Here is a 21660-nt window from a genome sequence, read left to right as displayed (position 1 = left end):
GGGATCAAATCCTCACCTACAGGGAGCAAACCTAAGATAAAGACTGTACACCCATCTTTTTCACATATCATTCATGGGGAATCGAGTCCTCACCTATAGGGAGCAAACCTATGGTAAAGACTGTTCGCCCAATCCTTTTAATTTTCTCAGGCCAGTTCTGTTCATGCTTAGTGATTACCACGTTAATCTTTCAATATCAGACTGAAACCTTAACATGCAAGCGAGATGTGTCTTGCGAATTCATGACTCAATCAATATTTACAAATTCTAAAAATGGATTAACAATTCAAACTTAGCTGTGAAATTTAATAGATAACTGAATCCAAGAGTCATGAAGTACCAACATCACGCATTTTGAAATTCTAAGTACCCTAGATGGCCATCAAAATCACTTTGAATTCATCAGAAATTCTGAAAAATTAAAAATTTTCACAACTTTTGCTCAGGACCAAGAAAACACTGATTAGGAAACCTAATCTCCCACCCCCAACCAAAAATCTACATTGTCCCCAATGTAAAAAAGAAATAGACATGCAATGCACCTGAGACAACGGAAAAATAGGAGTGATGGAAAGATATTACCTGGACGAAAGAATCAAGAGGCTTTCCAAAAATATCTACGTAAGAGCGGGTCAGCACAAGAGAGAGACCAAATAAAATATAAAAATAACAAAAATGAAATACTACCTACACCACTTTCGTAGGTGCTCTCGATTGCATTTAGCGTATGCAACAAGCCTTTAAACCCCTAGGTTACCCCTAGTGGACGAGTTGTAGTCTCGTGAGGGTTTGCAGTAATGTTACCCACAAACATCGAACTGACTAATGATAAAAATGACATGAAATGAAGAACTGGGTTGCCTCCCAGGAGCGCTAAGTTTACTGTCTTCAGCCAGACAAATAAAGCAACTACCCTAGTCCTAAGAAAACAGGAAACCTACCTATACCTCCATCAGACTAGGAGATCAATCCTGGTAAACAGGATCAGTCAGAGGCATGGACATGTCCTCTGAATCAAATTTCTCGACAAATGGTTTCAATCGATGTCCATTGACTTTAAACTCCTTGCCATTGTCGGGATCTCTTATCTCAACGGCCCCATATGGAAAAACAGTGACAACAATGTAAGGGCCGGTCCAAAGAGATCGAAGCTTACCCGGAAAGAGATGTAATCGAGAATTGTACAAAAGGACCTTCTGACCAGGCGTGAATGATTTTCGTAAAATGTGTTGGTCATGAAATGCTTTCATCTTGTCCTTGTAAATTCTCGAATTATCGTATGCATCATTCCGGATTTCCTCAAGTTCATTCAATTGAAGTTTGCGTAGCGAGCCAGCGTTGTCTATATTGAAATTAAGATTTTTGATTGCCCAGTACGCTTTATGTTCCATCTCCACAGGCAGGTGACAAGCTTTCCCATAGACAAGTCTAAAGGGAGACATTCCAATAGGGGTTTTAAAGGCAGTACGGTATGCCCATAAGGCATCGGTCAATCGGATTGACCAATCCTTACGATCTGGGTTAACCGTTTTCTCCAAAATGTGTTTGATCTCCCTATTGAAAATCTCAGCTTGTCCACTTGTCTGTGGATGGTATGGGGTGTTCACCTTATGAGAGATACCGTATTTCTTCATTAAGCTCTCAAATGGTTTATTACAAAAATGTGAGCTCCCATCACTAATGATGGCTCGAGGCGTTCCGAATTGAGAAAGGATATTTTCTTTTAGAAATTTAATGACCGTGCGATGGTCATTAGTTCAACATGGAATCGCTTCGACCCATTTAGTGACATAATCCACGGCGAGCAAAATATACAGATTTCCAAATGATTGGGGGAATGGTCCCATGAAATCGATGCCCCAGCAATCAAATGCTTCAATGATAAGAATGGGATTCAAAGGCATCATATTTCGATGGGACAATACTCCTAATTTCTGACAACGCTCACAAGCTTTGCAAAACTCATGAGTGTCCCTAAACATAGTGGGCCAGTAAAAGCCATACTACAGAATCTTGGCCGTGGTCTTTTTAGCAGAAAAGTGACCACCACAGGCCTGTGAGTGACAGAAGGAGATGACGCTTTGATGCTCATCGTCTGGTACACATCTCCTTAGGATTTGGTCTGGGCAATATTTAAATAAGTAAAGATCATCCCAGAAAAAGTTGCACACCTCGGTGAAGAATTTCTTCTTATCTTGCGCAGTCCATTGTGTCGGTATGGCACCTGTAGCAAGATAATTGGCAATATCAGCGAACCAAGGTGAATGGGAGATTCTGAACAATTGTTCATCAAGGAACATATCATTTATATGGGTTGCCTCAAGGGAATCAGAGGTATTAAGGCGAGAAAGGTGATCGGCCACTACGTTCTCTACTCCCTTTTTGTCTTTAATTTCCAAATCAAATTCTTGGAGTAGAAGAATCCATCGTATCAAACGAGGCTTAGAATCATTCTTAGAAAGAAGATACTTAAGTGCCGCATGATCTGTGTAGATAATGATCTTGGATCCGATCAAGTAGGACCTAAATTTGTCCAAGGCGAACACTACAGCTAAGAGTTCTTTTTCCGTAGTCGAGTAGTTTACCTGAGCAGAATTTAAAGTTCTACTTGCGTAATGAATGACGTAGGGCCGCTTATCTTTTCTCTAGCCTAGGACCGCTCCAAGAGCATAATCAGAAGCGTCACACATAAGCTCAAAAGGAAGGCTCCAGTCGGGTGGCTGCATGATAGGTGCAGTGGTTAATGTGCCCTTAAGCTTGGTGAAAGCTTCCTGGCATTGCTCGGTCCACTCGTACGGAGCATCCTTTTAAAGAAGATTACATAAAGGACGAGAGAGGAGACTAAAGTCTTTTATGAATCGCCTGTAAAATCCTGCGTGTCCTAAGAAGGATCGCACGTCTCTGATGTTCTTAGGTGGGGGTAGGTTAGAGATAAGATCGATTTTTGCCTTATCTACCTCGATTCCCTTGGACGAGATGATATGCCCAAGGACTATTCCCTTCTGAACCATGAAATGACACTTCTCCCAATTAAGTACCAAGTTCTTTTCTTTACATCTTTTCAGCACACATTTAAGACTTTCCAACCACTTGCTGAAAGATGGACCGTAAACAGAGAAGTCGTCCATGAAGACCTCTAGGTATTGCCCCACCATATCAGAAAAGATGCTAAGCATACATCGCTGAAAGGTGGCAGGAGCATTACATAGTCCGAATGACATCCTTCGATAGGCAAAGGTGCCGTAAGGACATGTAAATGTAGTCTTTTCCTGGTCTTCAGGGGCTATCTCTATCTGGTTGTAGCCCGAATACCCGTCAAGAAAACTGTAATAGGAATGACCAGCTAACCTTTCCAGGATCTGATCAATGAATGGTAAAGGAAAGTGGTCTTTCCTCTTGACGGTATTCAATTTCCTGTAGTCAATGCACATTCTCCAACCAGTAGTGACTCTAGTTGGCATGAGTTCATTATTAGCATTGGCTATGATGGTGATTCCGGATTTCTTAGGGACCACTTGAGTTGGACTCACCCATTGACTATCAGATATAGGGTATATAATACCCACATCCAATAGTTTAAGAACCTCGGCCTTAACCACTTCCTTCATATTTGGATTTAGTCTACGTTGTGGTTGCCGAGCGGTTTTTGCATTATCCTCAAGATATATGCGGTGAGTACAAATCGAGGGATCGATTCCCTTGAGGTCCGCTATCGTCCATCCCAGGGCTCCTTTATGCTCAATGAGAGTAGATATAAGCATACTCTCCTGTTCTTTCTCCAGGTGGGCAGAGATCACCACCGGGTATGTCTCATCTTGACCTAAATAGGCATATTTCAAATCAGAGGGCAAAGGTTTTAGGTCAAGCTTCGGCGGCTTGAGGTTAGACGGTAGAGGCACTACATCGGTTTGTGGCAATTCTTCAAATTGTGGCCTCCACCGGTTAACTTCAAGTACCGGTGCAGTATCAAGTAAGGCACACGTCTCCCTAATCATGTCATCATCAAAATCATGGGAGTGGGCCAGGCACGTCTCTAGAGAGTCAGAGGATAAGGTTAGAGGTGTCGTATCTTCCACGAAAGAGTCAATCATGTTAATGTCGTGGAAATCGTCATCATCCTCTGAGTTGCTGCCGTTATTGAAAAAAATGTTTGACTCCAATGTCAAATTTCCAAAAGACATAGTCATGATACCATTCCTGCAATTGATAATTGCATTTGACGTGGCAAGGAATGGGCGACCAAGAATGACGGGAATCTGAGTGCTCATGTTATTGATGGGTTCGGTGTCCAGGATGATAAAATCTACAGGGTAGTAAAATCTATCGACCTGGACTAACACATCCTCAATTATCCCTCTTGGTACACGAACAGAGCGATCAGCAAGTTGTAGTGTGGTTAGGGTGAATTTTAATTCACCCAAACCTAACTGTTTGTATACCGAGTAGGGAATCAGATTGACGCTTGCTCCTAAGTCAAGAAGTGCGTGATCAATTCGATGGTTCCCGATTACACATGATATGGTTGGGCTACCGGGATCCTTGAATTTCTGTGGCACGCCTTGCTTTAGGATGGCACTCACTTTCTCAGTCAAGAAGATTTTCTTTTGAATAATTTTTCATCTTTTGGTCGTGCATAAGTCTTTCAGGAATTTGGCATATAAAGGTATCTGTTTAACGACATCAAGTAGAGGAATGTTGACTTTCACTTGTTTCAACACCTCTAGGATATCCTGAGAGTTAGAAAGAGGTTTTGGTGAAACCAACCGTTGGGGGAATGGAGCAACTGGCTTCTCTAGAAGTTTCGGTTCTACTTTTTGTGGGGCATCACTGGATCCATCATTGTTGTCCTCTTTTGGTTCTTGAGGCTTTTCGGGCCTAACCGGAAGAGTTTTATCAATGATCTTCCCACTCCTAAGAGTGGTGATGGATTTAGCATGCCCCATCTGATTTGAAGAGCTGGGATCATTATTCTCATACTGCGGTTTAGGATTGGGGAGAGGTTGTGCAGGAAGCATCCCCTTTTCTATAACTATCATACGAGAATCTATCTTTTGAATAAAATCTGTGATTCCCCACATTGCCTGAGCCAGCTCTTGTATGGGATTTTGAACCGGTTCCTCTTGAGGTTTCACTTGATTTGGATTTTGATTGAAGAAACCTGGAGGAGTTGCTGTTTGTCCATTCCTCCAACTAAAGTTTGGATGATTTTTCCAGCCAGGATTATATGTGTTGGAGTTAGGTCCAGTAAAAGGTCTTTGATAATTGTTTACGGCATTGGCTTGTTCATTCAACACTCCTCGAAAGGCGGGTATTGTAGGACAGTTTTCAGTTGTGTGAATGTTGCAATCACAGATGCCGCAAACAATTTCATTGACCTTATCCTTCTTTCCTTCCATGGCCTCAACTTTCCTTATGAGCGTAGTCACTTTACACTTGAGATCATCCTCTTCTTTCAAGAGATATAATCCACCTTTCTCCTTTAATTGAGTCGGCCTAGACGTGGTGTTCGCCATTGGGTAATAGTCCCATGATTGTGTTTTTTCAGCGAGACTATCGAGGTAATCCCATACCTCGTCAACATCTTTGTTGATGAACTCTCCATTACACATTGTCTCGACCATTTGGCGCATGGAAGATGTCAATCCATCATAGAAAAAATTTGTAATGCGCCACGTTTCAAATCCGTGTTGTGGGCATGAACTGACCAAATCTTTGAACCTTTCCCAACATTGGAAGAATGTTTCATCTTCCTTTTGGGCAAAGTTCATGATCGCTTTTCTGAGGGTAATCGTTTTATGATGTGGGAAGAATTTTTTTATGAATTCCCTCTGCATATCGTTCCATGTGCTAATGGATCTAGGACGCAGTGAATGTAACCACGTCTTAGCTTTCTCTTTTAAGGAAAAAGGAAAGAGTTTCAGCCTAATTGTATCCTCAGATACATTAGGAAAACATAATGTAGCTATAATCTCATCGAACTCTTTCAAATGTAAATATGGACTTTCTGATTCAAGTCCATGGAATTTGGGAAGGAGTTGGATAACTCCTGGCTTGATGTCCATTTGTCCTGTGTTTTCAGGAAAAATCATGCATGAGGGCATACTCACTCCTGCCGGTTGTAGATAATCTCGTAAAGTACGAGGCGGGGGTGCCTGTTGCACCTCATTCTCATCTTGGGTATCCTCCACCCTGGGTGGAAGTGGAGGAGGTTGGTCTTCAGCCATAACCTCAATTAACTCAGGGGATTTCGAGCAGTGTCTAGTCCTGCGATGGATAGTCAACCCCTCAACCAATCCTCCTTCAGTCAAGAGACGTCGAGTGTTGTCACGGGCCCACTTGGGCATGAAAACACTCGCAGCCCTCAATTAAAAACCTAATCCTAAGAAAGGAAAAGAAAATCTAGAAAGAAAGAGAGAGTTGGAAAGAAATTACCAAATTGGAGTCCTGAGTTAAAACCTGTAAAATAAAATAAAATAAGTTAGATTTTTTTAAAAAAAGAGAAGAACAATCCCTTAAAAGAAAGATAGAAGTGAACTAGCTTCTAAAAGAAAGAATTCCTAAAAGAAAATGAAAATTTCTAAGATAAATTAGGAGAGTCCTAAACTAGAAAGTAAATTACTAAAAGAGAATTGAAAAATAGAAAGTAGGGAAGGAGCTTACTAAATTAGAGATTTCTATCTTAAAGGCCTACAAAATAGGAAGGTTAGTTTCTAAACAAAAATAAACTAAAAATAAACTAGGAGACAAATTAGATTTAAAAGAGTTAAAATTAGAAAGTTACTAAAATAAGAATAGAAAGTTAAATAAGAAATAACCTAGTTTCTATTTCCTACAGATGAGAGGATACTAGAATTAGAAAATTTCTAAGATTTAAACCTTAATTCTAAAAGGTAGAAAAAGTAAAGAATTTAGGAAAGAATTACCAATTTAGAAGTTTATGTCAGGATCCTACAAAACAGGAAACAAGTTAGTTCTAAAAATCAAATAGAAATAAAAATTTAAAACTAAAGTTAATAAAATCCTAATCCTAACCTAATTAATTTCAGAGAATCGTAACCGTCAGTCCCCGGCAACGGCGCCAAAAACTTGTTCACTCCCCAAGTGTAGGGTTGTGATGTAGTAATAAACTCGGTAAGACCGAGGTCGAATCCACAGGGACTGATACCTGTACGTTATCTGAAACCAAGTAGAACTAGAACTAGACTAAGATGCGATCTAAACAAAATAGAATTTAAGAAATAATTGTGGAATAATTATCTAAAACTTTAAGGAATTCAGAGGAAGGAAACTAGGGATTCAGAGGATCCACTTGTAGAGATCAGGGAGATCTTATGCTTGCATCAAGGATTCAAACTGAACTTACTTGATCTGGTTTTCAAGAGATGAAAGGTATATGAATTAGAATGGATTCCATCATCCTACCATGTCCAGGAGACAAAGTAAATAACGGGATTAAACAAATTGCCAACCAATCGAAAGTACATGAAAGTTAGGAAGAGTACTATCATCCAACCATGCCCAGGAGACGATGGTGAACAACAGGGCTTCCTGACGTCATAAACATCAAAAGAGAAAAAGAGATATTTAAAGCCATTGCAAACCCACTGTAATTTCAGTCACAACAGACCATTAAAGACTGAGTAAATATTCTTTTAATAATCAACTCAAAACCAAGTTCAGTTCATGAAAAGCAGGAAATAGTGTCTCCCATCTCGCTACAGGCTTCACCTCTTAGCCCTAGCTAAGAGGTTTAGCCAACCATGATTAGGCTAATGACCTTAAGAGTCATAAGAAAAAAAAACATTAAAGGAAAGAAATAAAATAAAAGAAAAAGAAAAAGGAAAACCTCTTTCTTCCTATCTCCTCAGCCTTTTCTCCTTCTGTTTTCTCCAACCACGTCTAGCAGGAATCCCACCTGTTGCTTCTGTGCTCTCTCTCTCCAACCATGGATAGCAGAAACTACCCTCCTTCCTCCACACGTCCCCAAAACGAGCGCTGATCTCCTCCAAAGAACACGGTCCCTACTCTCTTTCTCTCTCCGTTCTTCCTTGAATCCTAACCGTAGCTCCCTGTCTTCTTCCTCCGTTTCTCTTCCTTCGTCAAAGCCCAAAAACGAGAGACCTTCCACTGCCTCCAACTCCCTGTTTTAAAAGGGCTTTGCTGACGGTGAAACGTCCTCCGCAAGTCTGTTTACGCAAAGCCTCCTGCGGAACCTTTGTTTACGCAGGGATTTAGACGATGCATTCCACCCTTGCTGATCTTGCTGATCGGTGAAAGATCTTCTAGGGTTTGGTCTAGTCCCTCATCCCTACAAGATGGACGATGCAGATCTTCAATCACCTTGAAGATAGGAGCCCACAACCATCTGTAACGTGGATCGTGCAACGGAGTCCGCGGACGGTGCGGTGCGGATTGATTTCCGTCCGGTTAACATAGATCAAGAAAACGAGCATTGACCGGTCGATTTTTAACCCTGATCAAGAGGGGTGGACCGGATCATCCGAAAAGATCGTTTACGTGGCCCACCAGGATCGTCCGCAGATTTGGTCGCGAAGCAGAGGCGTCGTAAGGCTTCTTGCGCCGTGGCTGATGGGCATTGATCGACCATATATGAGAAATCCACACCGTCCATTGCACTTTCCTCGAAAAACCGTTCGGATCTAGTCGGTTTTGGATTGACGCTGAAGCGGCCCACCTGATTTTCCATATTGCCGTTCAACCTGCGTTTGAACGGTATTTTCCTGTGTATGCGAGCATAGGTTTTGAAAACCCTCATGTGTACGGTCGGTTTTACCTTCTGAAACAAATGGACGACCCGGATTAGAGCTATCTGCGATGATGGTGGCCCACCTGACTTCAACCGCAACTCTCTGTTGCAAACAGCGGACGGCTTAGCCGTTTTTGAGTTGTAATCGGCCAACGCCTTGTTGACCGTCTTCAACTTCTCGGTGCACAGCGAGCCGTCCGGTACGTGGTGTACACGCACTGCTGCATAGGGTCCACTTTGATATATTCATGAAATCCGTTCCGTCCATCCATTCTGTCATATCATTTAAACCGTCCAGGCCAAGTTTGAAGCATATCCAGATATCAGGCGAGCCCCACATAACGATTAAAGGGGCTGATCTGTCCGTTGGGCCACTTCTAGAGGGATCCAATGGATGAAATTTTACGTGTACGGTTCATTTACGGTCCTCAGGCCACGTATGGAGTTTTGAACTGATCAGATGGTGGGTACCCTATGATCTTGCATTCTAGACACTTTTCAGGCCACTTGAGCTTCAATTTCTCAATTTTCTCAGATCCCTGGCATGTGAATTCTTCAGTCTTGGTTCTTCGGAGTGTGTCCCTTGCTTTGGTGTCATTAGAGCGTTAAATCCATGCTTTTAGTACCCTTTTCCAATCCAGACTCGTAGATACACCCTGCATCACAAACATGATTAAATCAGCCATTAAACGGAATTATGCTTGTAGATCCAAGTAATAACTGGGGTCTAATATGCAATATTTGACCCTCAACACATTCGCTCTCATTGTAAATGAGGGGGATCCGTTTACCTTCTAAAAAACATTAGACGACATTAATGTTGAGAAGCTAATGGTGGAGTTGGTGGAGCTTCTAGTTGGGCGTAAAATGATCGTATATAACTGAAATTATAATAAGAAGCAAAATAGGTACAAGGCAAGACTGGTGGTGAAGGACTATATTTAGAAAGAAGGCACTAACGTTAATGAGATATTCACGTTAATTGTCAAGTAGGTATCTATTATATTTTTGTTGGAATTGTTTGCCTAATGCAACCTAAAATTAAAGCAAATGAATATGAAGATCGCTTTCCTATACGGGGTGTTGGAAGAGTAGATTTAGATGAAGCAATTAGAAAGGTCCGAAGTAAATGGGTAAAAAAAAATAAAGTTTTCAGGTTGAAAAGGTTGTTGTACGACCTGAAACAATCGCACAGACAGTGGTACAAAAAGTTTAATACTTTCATGGTGAATTAGTGTTTAGTATGAGTGAATATGATCACAGTGTCTATTTTAAGCAATGAGTGATGAGAAGTTCATCTTACTAGTATTATATATTGATGGCATACTTATCAACAGCCATAGCATGTCTGAGATCGGTATATTTAAGACTCAACTATCATGGACATTTAAAATGAAAGATCTGAGGGTCGCAAATAAGGTTTTCGGCATAGACATACACTGAGATAAGGAGGGGAGCAGATTACAGTTGTCTCAAGCTAAATACCTTGAGAAGGTATTCGTGAAGTTTGGGATGGACAAGGCTAACGCACACCCCATGCTTCACTTCAAGCTTTCTTCAGAACAATCCACTACTACAGATGAAGAAAAGTAGGTTATGTCTCGTGTACCTCTTATTCAAGTGCAGTTGGCAATTTGATGTATAATACGGTCTCTACGAGATCAGATATTTCACATGCAGTCGGTGTTATGAGCGGATATATATATATATATATATATATATATATATATATATATATATATATATATATATATATATATATATATATATATATATATATCAAACCCCAGTAAGAAACATTAGGAGACAGTGAAATGGATACTTTATTATTTATGGGGTACAATGAACTATGTATTGATATTCGAAAAATTAGAAGGAAAAATAAGTAAATTATGTGGATTCGAATTACTCAATAAATGTAGACAACAGAAGGTCGACTTTCAGTTACTCATTTGCATTAGCGAGTGGAGCAATTACTTGGATGTCAAAGCTTTAGCATGCGGTTGGTCTTTCCACAACCGAAGCTAAGTATTGGCAGTAACAGAAGCTTTCAAATAAGGTATTTGGTTGAAAGGAATGATAAATCATCTTGGACTTCAATAGAAAGCTGCGCTGGTCAATTTTGACAGTGAAAGGGCGATCAATCTGATAAGCATCAATCTGACAAACGTGCTTATGAAGGTGGTTCTTGTAGAGAAGTTCAAGTTCTGTGCGACATTGTTAGGCTTGTTGAAAGTTTAATAAAGATGGAGTGTGCACGAAAAGCTACGTCGATGGTGAGGCTATGATGGAGGCTATATTCTATGATAATTGAAGCTATGGTGGAGATTGTTGTTAGATATCTTCAATCTGATAGTTTTTCAGTTTGTCGATGTTATTGACAGACCGCTCGATCATATCAAGAAAATTGTGATTTTCTCCCCATGCTCATTGAACAGTTTTTAAGGCATTCTTCAATCCAATCGACAGGCCTCAATGGTTATTGATTTCATCGATAGAATTGTACAATTTTACGAAAGTGCATATTTTATTTTCTAATTTGATTGTAATACTATATAAGTAGGTGTAATTAGGATTAAGGTATTCTAAGACGTTCCTAAGGTATTTTAAACAAAAGTTAGGGTTTTGCAAAGGGATTCTGAGGTTTTTCGAATCGATCGGTCCATCTATCTCTTGTAAATTCGTTTTCATAGTAGATTTGCCATCACTTTGTGTCGTGGATTTTTTTCTTACAGAGTTTTTCTATGTAAATTCATGTGTTCTCTATGCGCTTTATTTACATTTGATTTTCTCTTGTTTGATTCGAATTTGGGTTTGCATTCGCTATTCCTCACCATAGGTTACACGATGTGTGTTATACATGGAGAGCGAAAGAAAGAAAAGTTTAATGGTTAGCAACCCATCTTCACCCTATGACCCATTTGTCCCTACACACACACACACACACACACACACACACACACACACACACACACAACACAATGGGTACTCAAACCCATGAACTCAGTGTTGAGCTATGAGTCGAGACCTGTCCTTAATATGCTCCACTTTTTAGTTGATGTCTTGACATAAGCTAATACAATAGATGTATAAATGGGATGTCACACGGTCAACATGATAAGCTCCATAGCTTCCATCACACGGGTTTTTCAATATACTTTGTTTTTTTTTTTGGTGAGCTACACATAAAAAGAAGAGATATGTATGAACTCCTAATTAGAAAAAAAATTTAAAAATAAAATAACATTCAAAATATGAAAGCTTACTCTATTACTATACTCATTATAGAGGTAAATTCAAATGTTGCTTAGGGATAAAATCTAAGTTGCTAGCAAGCTTATTGTGGCGAAATATGAACCTGACATTAGAGAACAATTACATTTTTTGTTGTTAGATATCTTCAATTTGATAGTTTTTTGGCGTTTGTTGATGTCATCGACAGACCACTTAATTATATCAAGAAAATCGTGATTTTTCCCCATGCTCGTTGAACAGTTTTTGAGGCATTTTTTGATCCCATCGAAGGTGGCTTAAATCCCATTGACAGGCCTCGATGGTTGTCAATCCCATCGACAGAATTGCACAATTTTACAGAAGTGTGTATTTTATTTCATAATTCGATTGTAACACTATATAAGTAGGTGTAATCAGGATTAAGATATTCTAAGACGTTCCTAAGCTATTTTAAAGCAAAGTTAGGATTTTGTAAAGGGATTTTGAGGTTTTTGGGATCGATCAGTACATCCATCTCTTGTAGATTCATTTTCATAATAGATTTGTCATTGCTTTGTGCCGTGGTTTTTTTTTTCATGAGGGTTTTTCTACATAAATTCATATGTTCTTTATGTGCTTTGTCAGCATTTGATTTTCTCTTGTTCGATTCAAATTTGGGTTTACATCCACTATTCATCAACATAGGCTACACGATGTGTATGCTATACATGGAGAGAGCGAAAGAAAGAAGAGTTCAATGGTTAGCAACCCGCCCTCACTCTATGACCCATTTATCTCTATTCTAATATTTATACACACACACACCACAATAGGTACTTGAACCAATGACCTCAACGTTGAGCCATGAGTAGGGACCCGTTCTCAATCTACCTCATTTATTAGTTGATGCCCTAACATATGCTAATGCAATAGATGTATAAACAGGATGTCAGAGAGTCATCACGACAAGCAGCTCCATAACCTTCATCACACTGGCTTTTTAATATACTATTTTTCGATAGGCTACACATAAAGAGAAGAGATAAGTATGAGCTCTGATTGGAAGATATTTAAAAAATAAAATGGCCTTCAAAACGTGAAAGCTCACTCTATTACTATATTGATTGTAGAGGTAAATTCAAATGCTGATTAGGTATAAAATCTAGCTGATAGCAAGCTCATTGTGATGAAATCTGAACCGGACATTAGACAACAAATTTATTTTTCAGTTCTCAAAATACCCTTAAACTTAAAATATCTTCTCATACTGTATGAATAATCAAAAGATCCCTTGCCTTGGTATGCTAATTTGCCGTACGTTGTAATAAGTCAATTAGACAATGAGTCAGGCCGAGCCTATGGCTTTTCACAGACCATCATTGCTTCATCCAGAACGAGAAAGGTACATAAAAAAAACCAAAAAGAAATTATGTCCTCGTTCCATAAATATCTACGATGCATAAGCCCTGCCCTGAACCCAGGGGCTGGCGATGGGCCGAGTATGGGCTGGGCTACGCCAGACCCAACCATGAGCCTGACATGGTCTAGCATGGTAGGCCCCGAGCTTGAGCCTGAGAAAACATTTCTTGGACCAAGCACTAACTGGCTCAGACCCAAATTGTTCAAATCACTATTTCCTATATGAATGTTCCTAATCCATCCGCTCATCAAGTGGGCCACATTTGTAGAAATAAATAGAAATTCAAATAGGCCTGAAATGGGTGTGCTGGTTCATGCCTTGATTTTGAATTGGTCTAGCTGGGCCAATTCAAAATATTGATTTTTCCCGGCCTAGGTCCATCCCCCGTGAGCCGAGGAATGAAACAAAGATCTGCATGCAAGATGCATATGTTGCCTAAACTCAGATTGGAGCATATAAAGACGGGTTAGCACCACTGGTTCGGGCCCAGTCAGGCTAATATGATTTGAGGCCAAACCCAACCCATGGGCTAAGCTAATAGGTCAGAGCCAAGCCCAAAACCTGGCTGGGACCCACCCAGCCCAATGCCCCCCCTGGTTGTACATTTGTATTTGGTGGACTACTAAGGTGAACTTGTAAGTATGGAGAGATAAAATTGGTATAAAAAAAAAATTACATTCAAAGGGAACAATTCTATAGAAAAAAGGGATAGGTGGTGGGCCATCCCTGGTGGGCCCTACGTCCGGACGTGGGTCTTACATTGAACAACATGGCGCAGCTGGCTGACTACAATTTCATTTGATTTTACCATGTATGCTTGGATGATGATAGGGGACTCTCCGATCTTGTCCATGAAGGTAGTTTGTGTGGGCCCATGATTAGGTTATCTAAGCCATTGATCTGATGATCTCGGCCTTTGATGAAGATGATGACATGTTGGGTAATCTTGAAAGTGATCGACAGTAGTGATGTTGGTGAACTTTAGAATATATATGGCTGATTTAAAATCGATGAGAGGATTGAGAGACATAAACAGCCAGGATTGGGCCAAATCATGACTTTGATACCATGATAACATGATACGAATTTCAATTTTACAATTATATTCCTGTAAATATCCTTATATGTATGCGATAATAATTTAATTATTTAATAATAATTTGTTACTAACTATGAGAAAGTATGAAGTCCACGCAATGGATATCATCCAACTTATTAAAGACTTGTTTGTTTAATAATTCACTATTGTAAATATTTGGAAATAAGTATTAATTATTTTCCTCTGTAATTCAAAGACCATTTTTAAAGTAGGGTTGATATTTTGCTTTTAAAAACCCTAAAATGAGGCTGAATGTAAATTTCGTGCGGGGCCTATTGTGATGCATATGGCTTATTAATGTTGTTCATCCATTCTGCTAGTTGATTTTAAAGCATGAGTCAAAAAATGAGACATACCTAAAGCTTAAGTGGACCACATCATAGAAATAATTGGAATTAAAATCTTGCCCTTAAAACCTTTTTAAGGACCTCATAAGTTTTGAATTAAATTGATATTTATTTTTCCCCTGTCCATATTCATGTGACCTTATGAATAGGTTAAATGATAAACAAATGGTCTTCTATGCTTTACGATGAAACAATGTTTCAATTATAGAAGTTTTATGACTACTGTTACTTATAGTATGGACCACTAAAGCTCTAAATCTGCCTCATTTTAAATCTAATATCCCAAAATGTTACATTAAAATACTCACATACACTAGTGGGGCCCACAAATTTAAGTTAATCATTTTTTATTAATTTTTGAGACGGAAAAACTTATAAAAATAAAAAATGTGTGAGTAATAATCACCCATCCAATCATTCTACTAAGTTGGCCCCACCATAAAAATCACGTGATACAAAAATCAGCATTACTTATAAAATGGTCCACACAATAAAAAATCATTTATAGCCATTGACAAATAACAAAATAGAAGCGGAAATGATTGAATTTTGCATAAGTTAATCCTCTTAATAAGCCAACCTATTGGACATGTAGCACACGCATGAAAGGTACGATATTATTAACTGATGGACCGTACCTTAATAGTCCAACCGATTGGACTTTGAAACCTTTGATTAATTATATATTTGAAATTTAAAGAGTCCTTATTAATTTATTTTTTAATTTTTGTTTTGGCTTAATTTTACGGATAATATCCGAGAAAAAATTCGAAAATTTGAAAATCTCCCGAGAAGGAGATTTGTCACGATATGCTCGTCCTGAGCTGCACCATGGAAGAATGTAGAAGGCGGGCCTTAGACGGCCGTTATAACGTGTCTTAACCAGCCGTTAGGAGTCCCCGCTCTGAGACTAACCAGGGTTAGAAGAGAGTAAACGCGTGCAGCAACAAATTATGCTTTTAAAGTCGGTGGAGTAGCAGCCGCCGTCCAAATCCCGTCTTTCTCCTTCCGTAGTAGCTTTTAATACTCATCATCTCATCCTCGGCTCAGGAGGTTTCCTCCTTCGGACCACGAGAGAATTCGTGGTTCTCTGATCTTGGCCGTCTATTTAATCGGCCTTGCCCTCCGCTAACGGCTTCAGGATGAATATAGAAATGGTGGATCTAAACCATCCAACTATTAAGGTTTTTCCGATTGATTATGGTCAATGGTTGTGATTTAACGAAAAATGTGACCAGTTGCTGCATTTGGGTCACAACGGTAACGGTTAGGAATGTCCAATCAAGGACTTGTTTGGGGCGTGGTTCACCCACTGATGGGAAGCTCATACCAACCGTCAAATGTCCTATTAGCCCCACTTCGATGGCAACCACATCGACACCTGTTTGTTGAAATAGGATCATGACCGTCCAATAAATATCTAACAATCGGATGGTCAGATCGTCAAATGGGCGTACTATTTGGAATTTGAACAGTTGAGCTGTTATTATATATGAGAGGTGCGAGTTGTAAGTGCCTGCGTATCATCCAGCAGAGTCCGCCAGAGTAACAAAGTTTAACGTGGAAAACAAATAATTTCGGCCGAGTACCGACAGTACACGAGCGGGTCCGGCTCCCATCCTCAGCCCATCCATCACGCCGACAGCTGGCGTAACTGCCTGTCTATTTCGTATACGTCAGCACCCGTCACTCCCGCCTCTCACGGCGCCCGCACCCCACACGCAGTCATCCTATTCCACGCCGCACGGATGCGGTGCATGCGCATGCGCAACTTTCAGCGCTCCATCCATGCATGCATGGATGACATGCCATAACATCCCATGCCCATCCATCCATACTCTCGTCGAACTAACTCAAAAAATAAAATAAAATAAATAACCGCTTTTTTTTTAAAAAAAATAATAAATAATAAGTAGGACCGTCAGAATCGGTAGGAAAATCTCCGTGGGCTCCATCTTTTATCACTGCCGTCCGTCCATTCTACCATCTCATTCCATGGAATGAGCTAAAAATGAGACTATCCAAATCTCAGGTGGACCACATCATAGCAAACAGTGGTGATTGAATGCCCACCATTTAAAACTTCCCAAGATCCACTGTAATTTCACCTGTAAGAAAGTTTTAACGGTGGCCATTCAATCACCACTACTTTCCGTGGTGTGGTCCATCTGAGATTTGAATCTGCCTCATTTTTTTAACTCATGACCTAAATCAGCCTGACAAATAGATGGACGGTGTGATGAATGATATACATGGACCCACATAGCTTTTTAGCACCGACGTCGGCACTTAGATGAGTCACTACAGAATCCGTGTCCGCCACCGCCCAGTCATTGTAAAGCTGTTGCCGACCATTTCACTGTCACGATGCGGTGGCTTGACGGGCGGAGTGTAACAAGCAAGTGGTACGGTGTGAAATATTCCATAGACGCTTGGACCGTCAAATCAATCAATCTCGATTGTCCATCGCACTTATCTTAAACTCACAAAGTGGTATGATTAGATTGCCAGGGTTGAAGGTCATGGATTGGATGGATGAGATTGCCTGACTCTCCCACACCATAGATGATCCATGTTGGGATCTAACAAATAATCGACTGAACTATTTTAATACAATTAATCTTGACCGTCCACTATATTCGCTGCTGATGAGATGTTTACCTGTCATCATCCTTAGTGATCCCACGTACTGAGATTTGATTGTACACAGATTACCTGACCTGACGTGGCGTGATGCGATTTGGACACGCTCAACTGTCAAAAGATGGCCCACGCCAACGATTTTCGAGACTTGGTCCGTCGATTACGCACTCTGACCGAGCCATGTCTTAAAGGCGGCACTTGGCCAAATCACATTCCGCCCACTCAAACTACTTTAAAACGGTTTGGCCAGCGGCCGCAACACCAGCTAGCAAGCTACTATCAAACCTGTATGGGCCTTATCATGATGTATGTGTTCCATCCACGCCGTTCATCCATTTTATTATCTTATTTTAGTTCATGAACCCAAAAATGAAGTAAATCAAAGTCATAAGGTGAGAACATTATAAGAAAACAGCATTGAATGACCCTCAATCATTAAAACCTTTCTAGGGCCCACTGTAACATTTATTCACCATCTAACCCGTAGATAAGGTCACACAGACCTAGATGAAGGGAAACACAGATATAAGCTTGATCACAGCCACTGAAAAGTTTTCAACATTAAGCAAGCATTCAAACCCCTGTGGACCGCCTGCAACTTAGATCTGCCTCCTTGTCGGCTCACAACGGATGTTCCTTGGTGACCATGCAATCCAAGTTCATGGTCCACAATTTGAACGGTTGAAGATGAGTTAGTTGTATGCCACGTATGCAAAACTGTTGTTGTGTGTATGTATTTAGATAGTTAAGTAGAGTAATAAATCTGTTCAAAAAGTGAATTAAAAAATAAATACATAAAAAAAGGAAAGGAAATCTTCTACGTAGATTCCGACACCGACGACAAGGGCCCACCAAAAGCGGCCGCCGCGCCTCCACTTCCAACGCTCGCGTTAGATGGGGCCCACATGTCGCTCTTCAATTGACTGGAATGACCGGCCTACAAAAGCCGGTTTCTTTTTTACATTGAGATTCGAGCTTATGTGTCGTCAACACGGAATAGGTTGTAGGACCGATAAAACAGCCGCTCGTGAATCGGTCGCCTCTGCGGTTCCGCCGTCCTGGCGTCTCTCTAGAAAGTTGGATAAATATAATACTCCTCCAGAGCGTTATACTTCCATGTACATGCATGACTTCACTATACAAGTAGGATGTTTTTAACTGATCCATTCCGTTCAAATGGTGGGCCAGGTGTTATTGTGTGAAAGAACTACAAAATTGAGGTGAAATAATCTAATGATGTGGTGGTGGGTGGATCACAAATGTAGTGTCGTCCATTATCTCACTTCTGTTTAAGAAACAAGGTGATCTACGGAAGAGAAACGCGTGTGCACTGACGGAGTATATAAGCATTGATGTTTATGGACGCTACGCGTAGCATGTGGTTGATTAATCCAATCCGTTGAAATGATGGGGCAGCTTTAGTTGTCGGTAAGAGAAGCACCAAAACCAAGCCGAAAGAATGTGTCATGTGTCTGGTTGGTGGACCACAAACGTAGCGTTGAAATGAGGAGTGGCCAATTGTCCATTTCTCATTGTGCAACAAACAAGGTTATCTGGAAGAGAGAAAAGCGCGTGGACCGGCGGAGTAGAGAACTATCGCTGTACGTGCGGGCAGCAGCTGGACACGTGGCATGTACATCACTAATCCAAGCCGTTCATATGGTGAGATTGCTATAGTTTTGGATGAAAAACCCCCCACAGAAAAGCTGAAAGAATCTGCTTACGTGTCCGTTCGGTGGACGTACACGACTTGGCTGGGACCCCTAAACCAGCTATGTGGACGGTACTCTGACCGTTGGCCCACATCAATGTATGCGTTGTATATCTACACTGTCCATTCCTTTGGACTACTCATTTCGCAGTATAAGCCTAAAATTGAAGCGGACACGAATCTCCGGGGGACCACACCACAGGAAACAGTGAGGATAATGACAACCACCGTTAAAACCTTCTTAGGGCCCACCGTAATGTTTCTTTGCCATGGAAGACAAATAACACTTGATCCAAAACTTCTGTGGCCCACAGTTTTTAATGGTCATTCACTACTGTTTTCTGTAGTGTGGTCCACCTGAGATTATCTGCTTCTTGTTTTTGTGGTCATGCCATAAAATGTGTTGGCAAAACAGATGGACGGCGTAGATATCCAACATGTACATTGAGGTAGGTCCTACGGTCAGAGTCAGTCGCGGCCTTGGTTTTCAACCAACGTAGCGTTGAAACGAGAAGTGCCGTTTGTCCGGCAGTTCTCGAGTGCTCCACAAGCAAGGTTATCCATGGGAACAGAGACACGTGTGCACTGACGGAGTATAAACCATCGCTGTGCATGTACGCAAACACTGCACACGTGGCAAAACTTGAGTAATCCAGTCCGTTGAAATGGTGGGACAGCTTAGCTTTGGGTGAGAGAATTCGAAACTTAGCTGAAAGAATCTGTTTACGTGTCTGCTTGGTGGACCATAAACGTAGCGTTCAAATGACAAGTAGCCGACTGCCGAAATTTCAAGCGTTCACCGTGTGGGGCCCACAGATGGACGGTCACACCGTTCGTCACATGTCTAAAAAGTGGGTGCGTATGAACACAGAAAAAGAAAAGCAGAAGAAGAACGCTAAGCACTGTAGTCACCCGCGTGAAATGGACGGCCATTAATGGCACCCACCGCAAAATCTCAGGTCGGCAGATCCAAACCGTTCCTCAGGTAGGGTGCATTACCGACATGTCGCATTCCCCCACTCCCCTCTACCAGCACACGTGCTCCACTTGCAAGAGAAAAGATCATCTGTCGGAGGGAAAACGGGAAAACCGTCCGTATTACAGACACACGTGTGGTCCTCTAGTCCGAGCCCGATATCTGTCCAACCCATGCTTCTAATCCGACCTTACATGATCAAAGGCTCAGATCTTTCACGTGCGAGAGCAGACAAGCAATTCAAACTGAATAAGCGAGATTAAGAGAGTAATCAAGATTATAATTTCATTAGAGAAGATAATTGAGGTTTACAGGCGCAATTACAACTCAAAGAGAAATCGAGATTTCTCAAGAGCAAAAACCAAATCCGATTGGATTGCGATTTGCCGACACCTCTATTTACACAATCCGCTTTCTCCTCTAGAAGAAATATATATATAAAAAGGACAATTTTCAAAGAAACAAAAAACAATTACGGACAAAAACGGGAAAAAAGGACCGAATTTCTGATATCGATCTCAAAACCGTCAGCGATGTTAAGCTACTCGAGAGGTGGTGGAAGGTTGAGATCCAAATCCATCAAGATCCTACGTGGCGGTTGCAGATCGACAACGGAGGACGAATCTGAGTCGCTATGGACGCTGCCGGCGAGTCCGGGATGGTAGTCGGCCGCTCGATCGTAGCAGATCGGGCGGTGCTGGTTGCAGCGGTTATCCGATCGGACGATCTGGTCGAAGTAGAAGAGGTGGTGGAAGGGGAAGGGGCCGGAGGCGGCTGGACGGCCGGGGGCGGCGACGCCACGGTGGTGGAGGAGGAGATCGAGATCCAAGGGCTGGGATGGAGGGATGGAAGCCGGGGGAGGTGGGCTGGATGAATCGACGGTGCTGCTTGGGCTAGGGCTGGCGACGTCGTGTGGAGCAAGGGGGAAGTTGGTCTTGGCCTTGGATCCACGGAACTCACGTGCTGCAGCGTCGTAGGCACGTGCGGCCTCTTCGGCTGTATCGAAGGTGCCGAGCCAGACGCGGCTCTTCTTGCCAGGGTCGCGTATCTCGGCCGCATACCGGCCCCATGGCCTCTTTCTAACGCCTCTGAAATGAGGCTCCTTCTCCAGTCCTGTCCCTGCTACCTTGCTTGCTTTCTCTCTCGGCGCCATTGAAGAGAATCGAAGAGAAGAAGATATGATTTTCTTTTGTTTTTCTTGTTTTGTGTTTGAAGAGAGAAGGAGAGCGATGGAGAAATGACGAATCGCGGGAGGGTTTTATAGAAAGGCGAGTGCCGACTGCTACCGAGTACCAGTTATGATACTCGAGCGGGGATTACGCGTAGAATATGGAGCGTGTATTTTGGTTGGAAAGTGGGGCCCACAATTTTGTCATCCGGAAACGTAATATCGTGAGCGATGGACGCAAGTTACGCCGCCCCTCTTAGAAGAATCCGTGTCACAAAAATCACACCGCATTTTCCATGTGACATCCTATCCGTCC

The 21660-nt window shown here is 41.4% G+C and overlaps 1 protein-coding gene and 1 non-coding gene across 2 annotated transcripts; one reads left to right on the top strand and one right to left on the bottom strand.

Moving 5' to 3' along the window:
• Nucleotides 1–5679: 5679 nt before the first annotated feature.
• On the top strand, nt 5680–5786 carry LOC131223823 (small nucleolar RNA R71). Its single transcript, XR_009160717.1, has one exon. It is a non-coding gene; the product is annotated as a small nucleolar RNA R71 (small nucleolar RNA).
• A 14649-nt stretch (nt 5787–20435) lies between these two features.
• Nucleotides 20436–21421, bottom strand: LOC131241175 (ethylene-responsive transcription factor 4-like). Its single transcript, XM_058239891.1, has one exon. The coding sequence runs from the start codon at nt 21327–21329 to the stop codon at nt 20718–20720; it is 612 nt and encodes a 203-aa protein (XP_058095874.1). The 5' UTR covers nt 21330–21421; the 3' UTR covers nt 20436–20717.
• Between the last annotated feature and the right edge of the window lie 239 nt (nt 21422–21660).

The sequence above is a fragment of the Magnolia sinica genome, chromosome 1 (assembly GCF_029962835.1).
Source record: "Magnolia sinica isolate HGM2019 chromosome 1, MsV1, whole genome shotgun sequence".
In the NCBI taxonomy this organism is placed as follows: Eukaryota; Viridiplantae; Streptophyta; class Magnoliopsida; order Magnoliales; family Magnoliaceae; genus Magnolia; species Magnolia sinica.
This window is presented reverse-complemented; position numbering and strand designations above follow the sequence as displayed.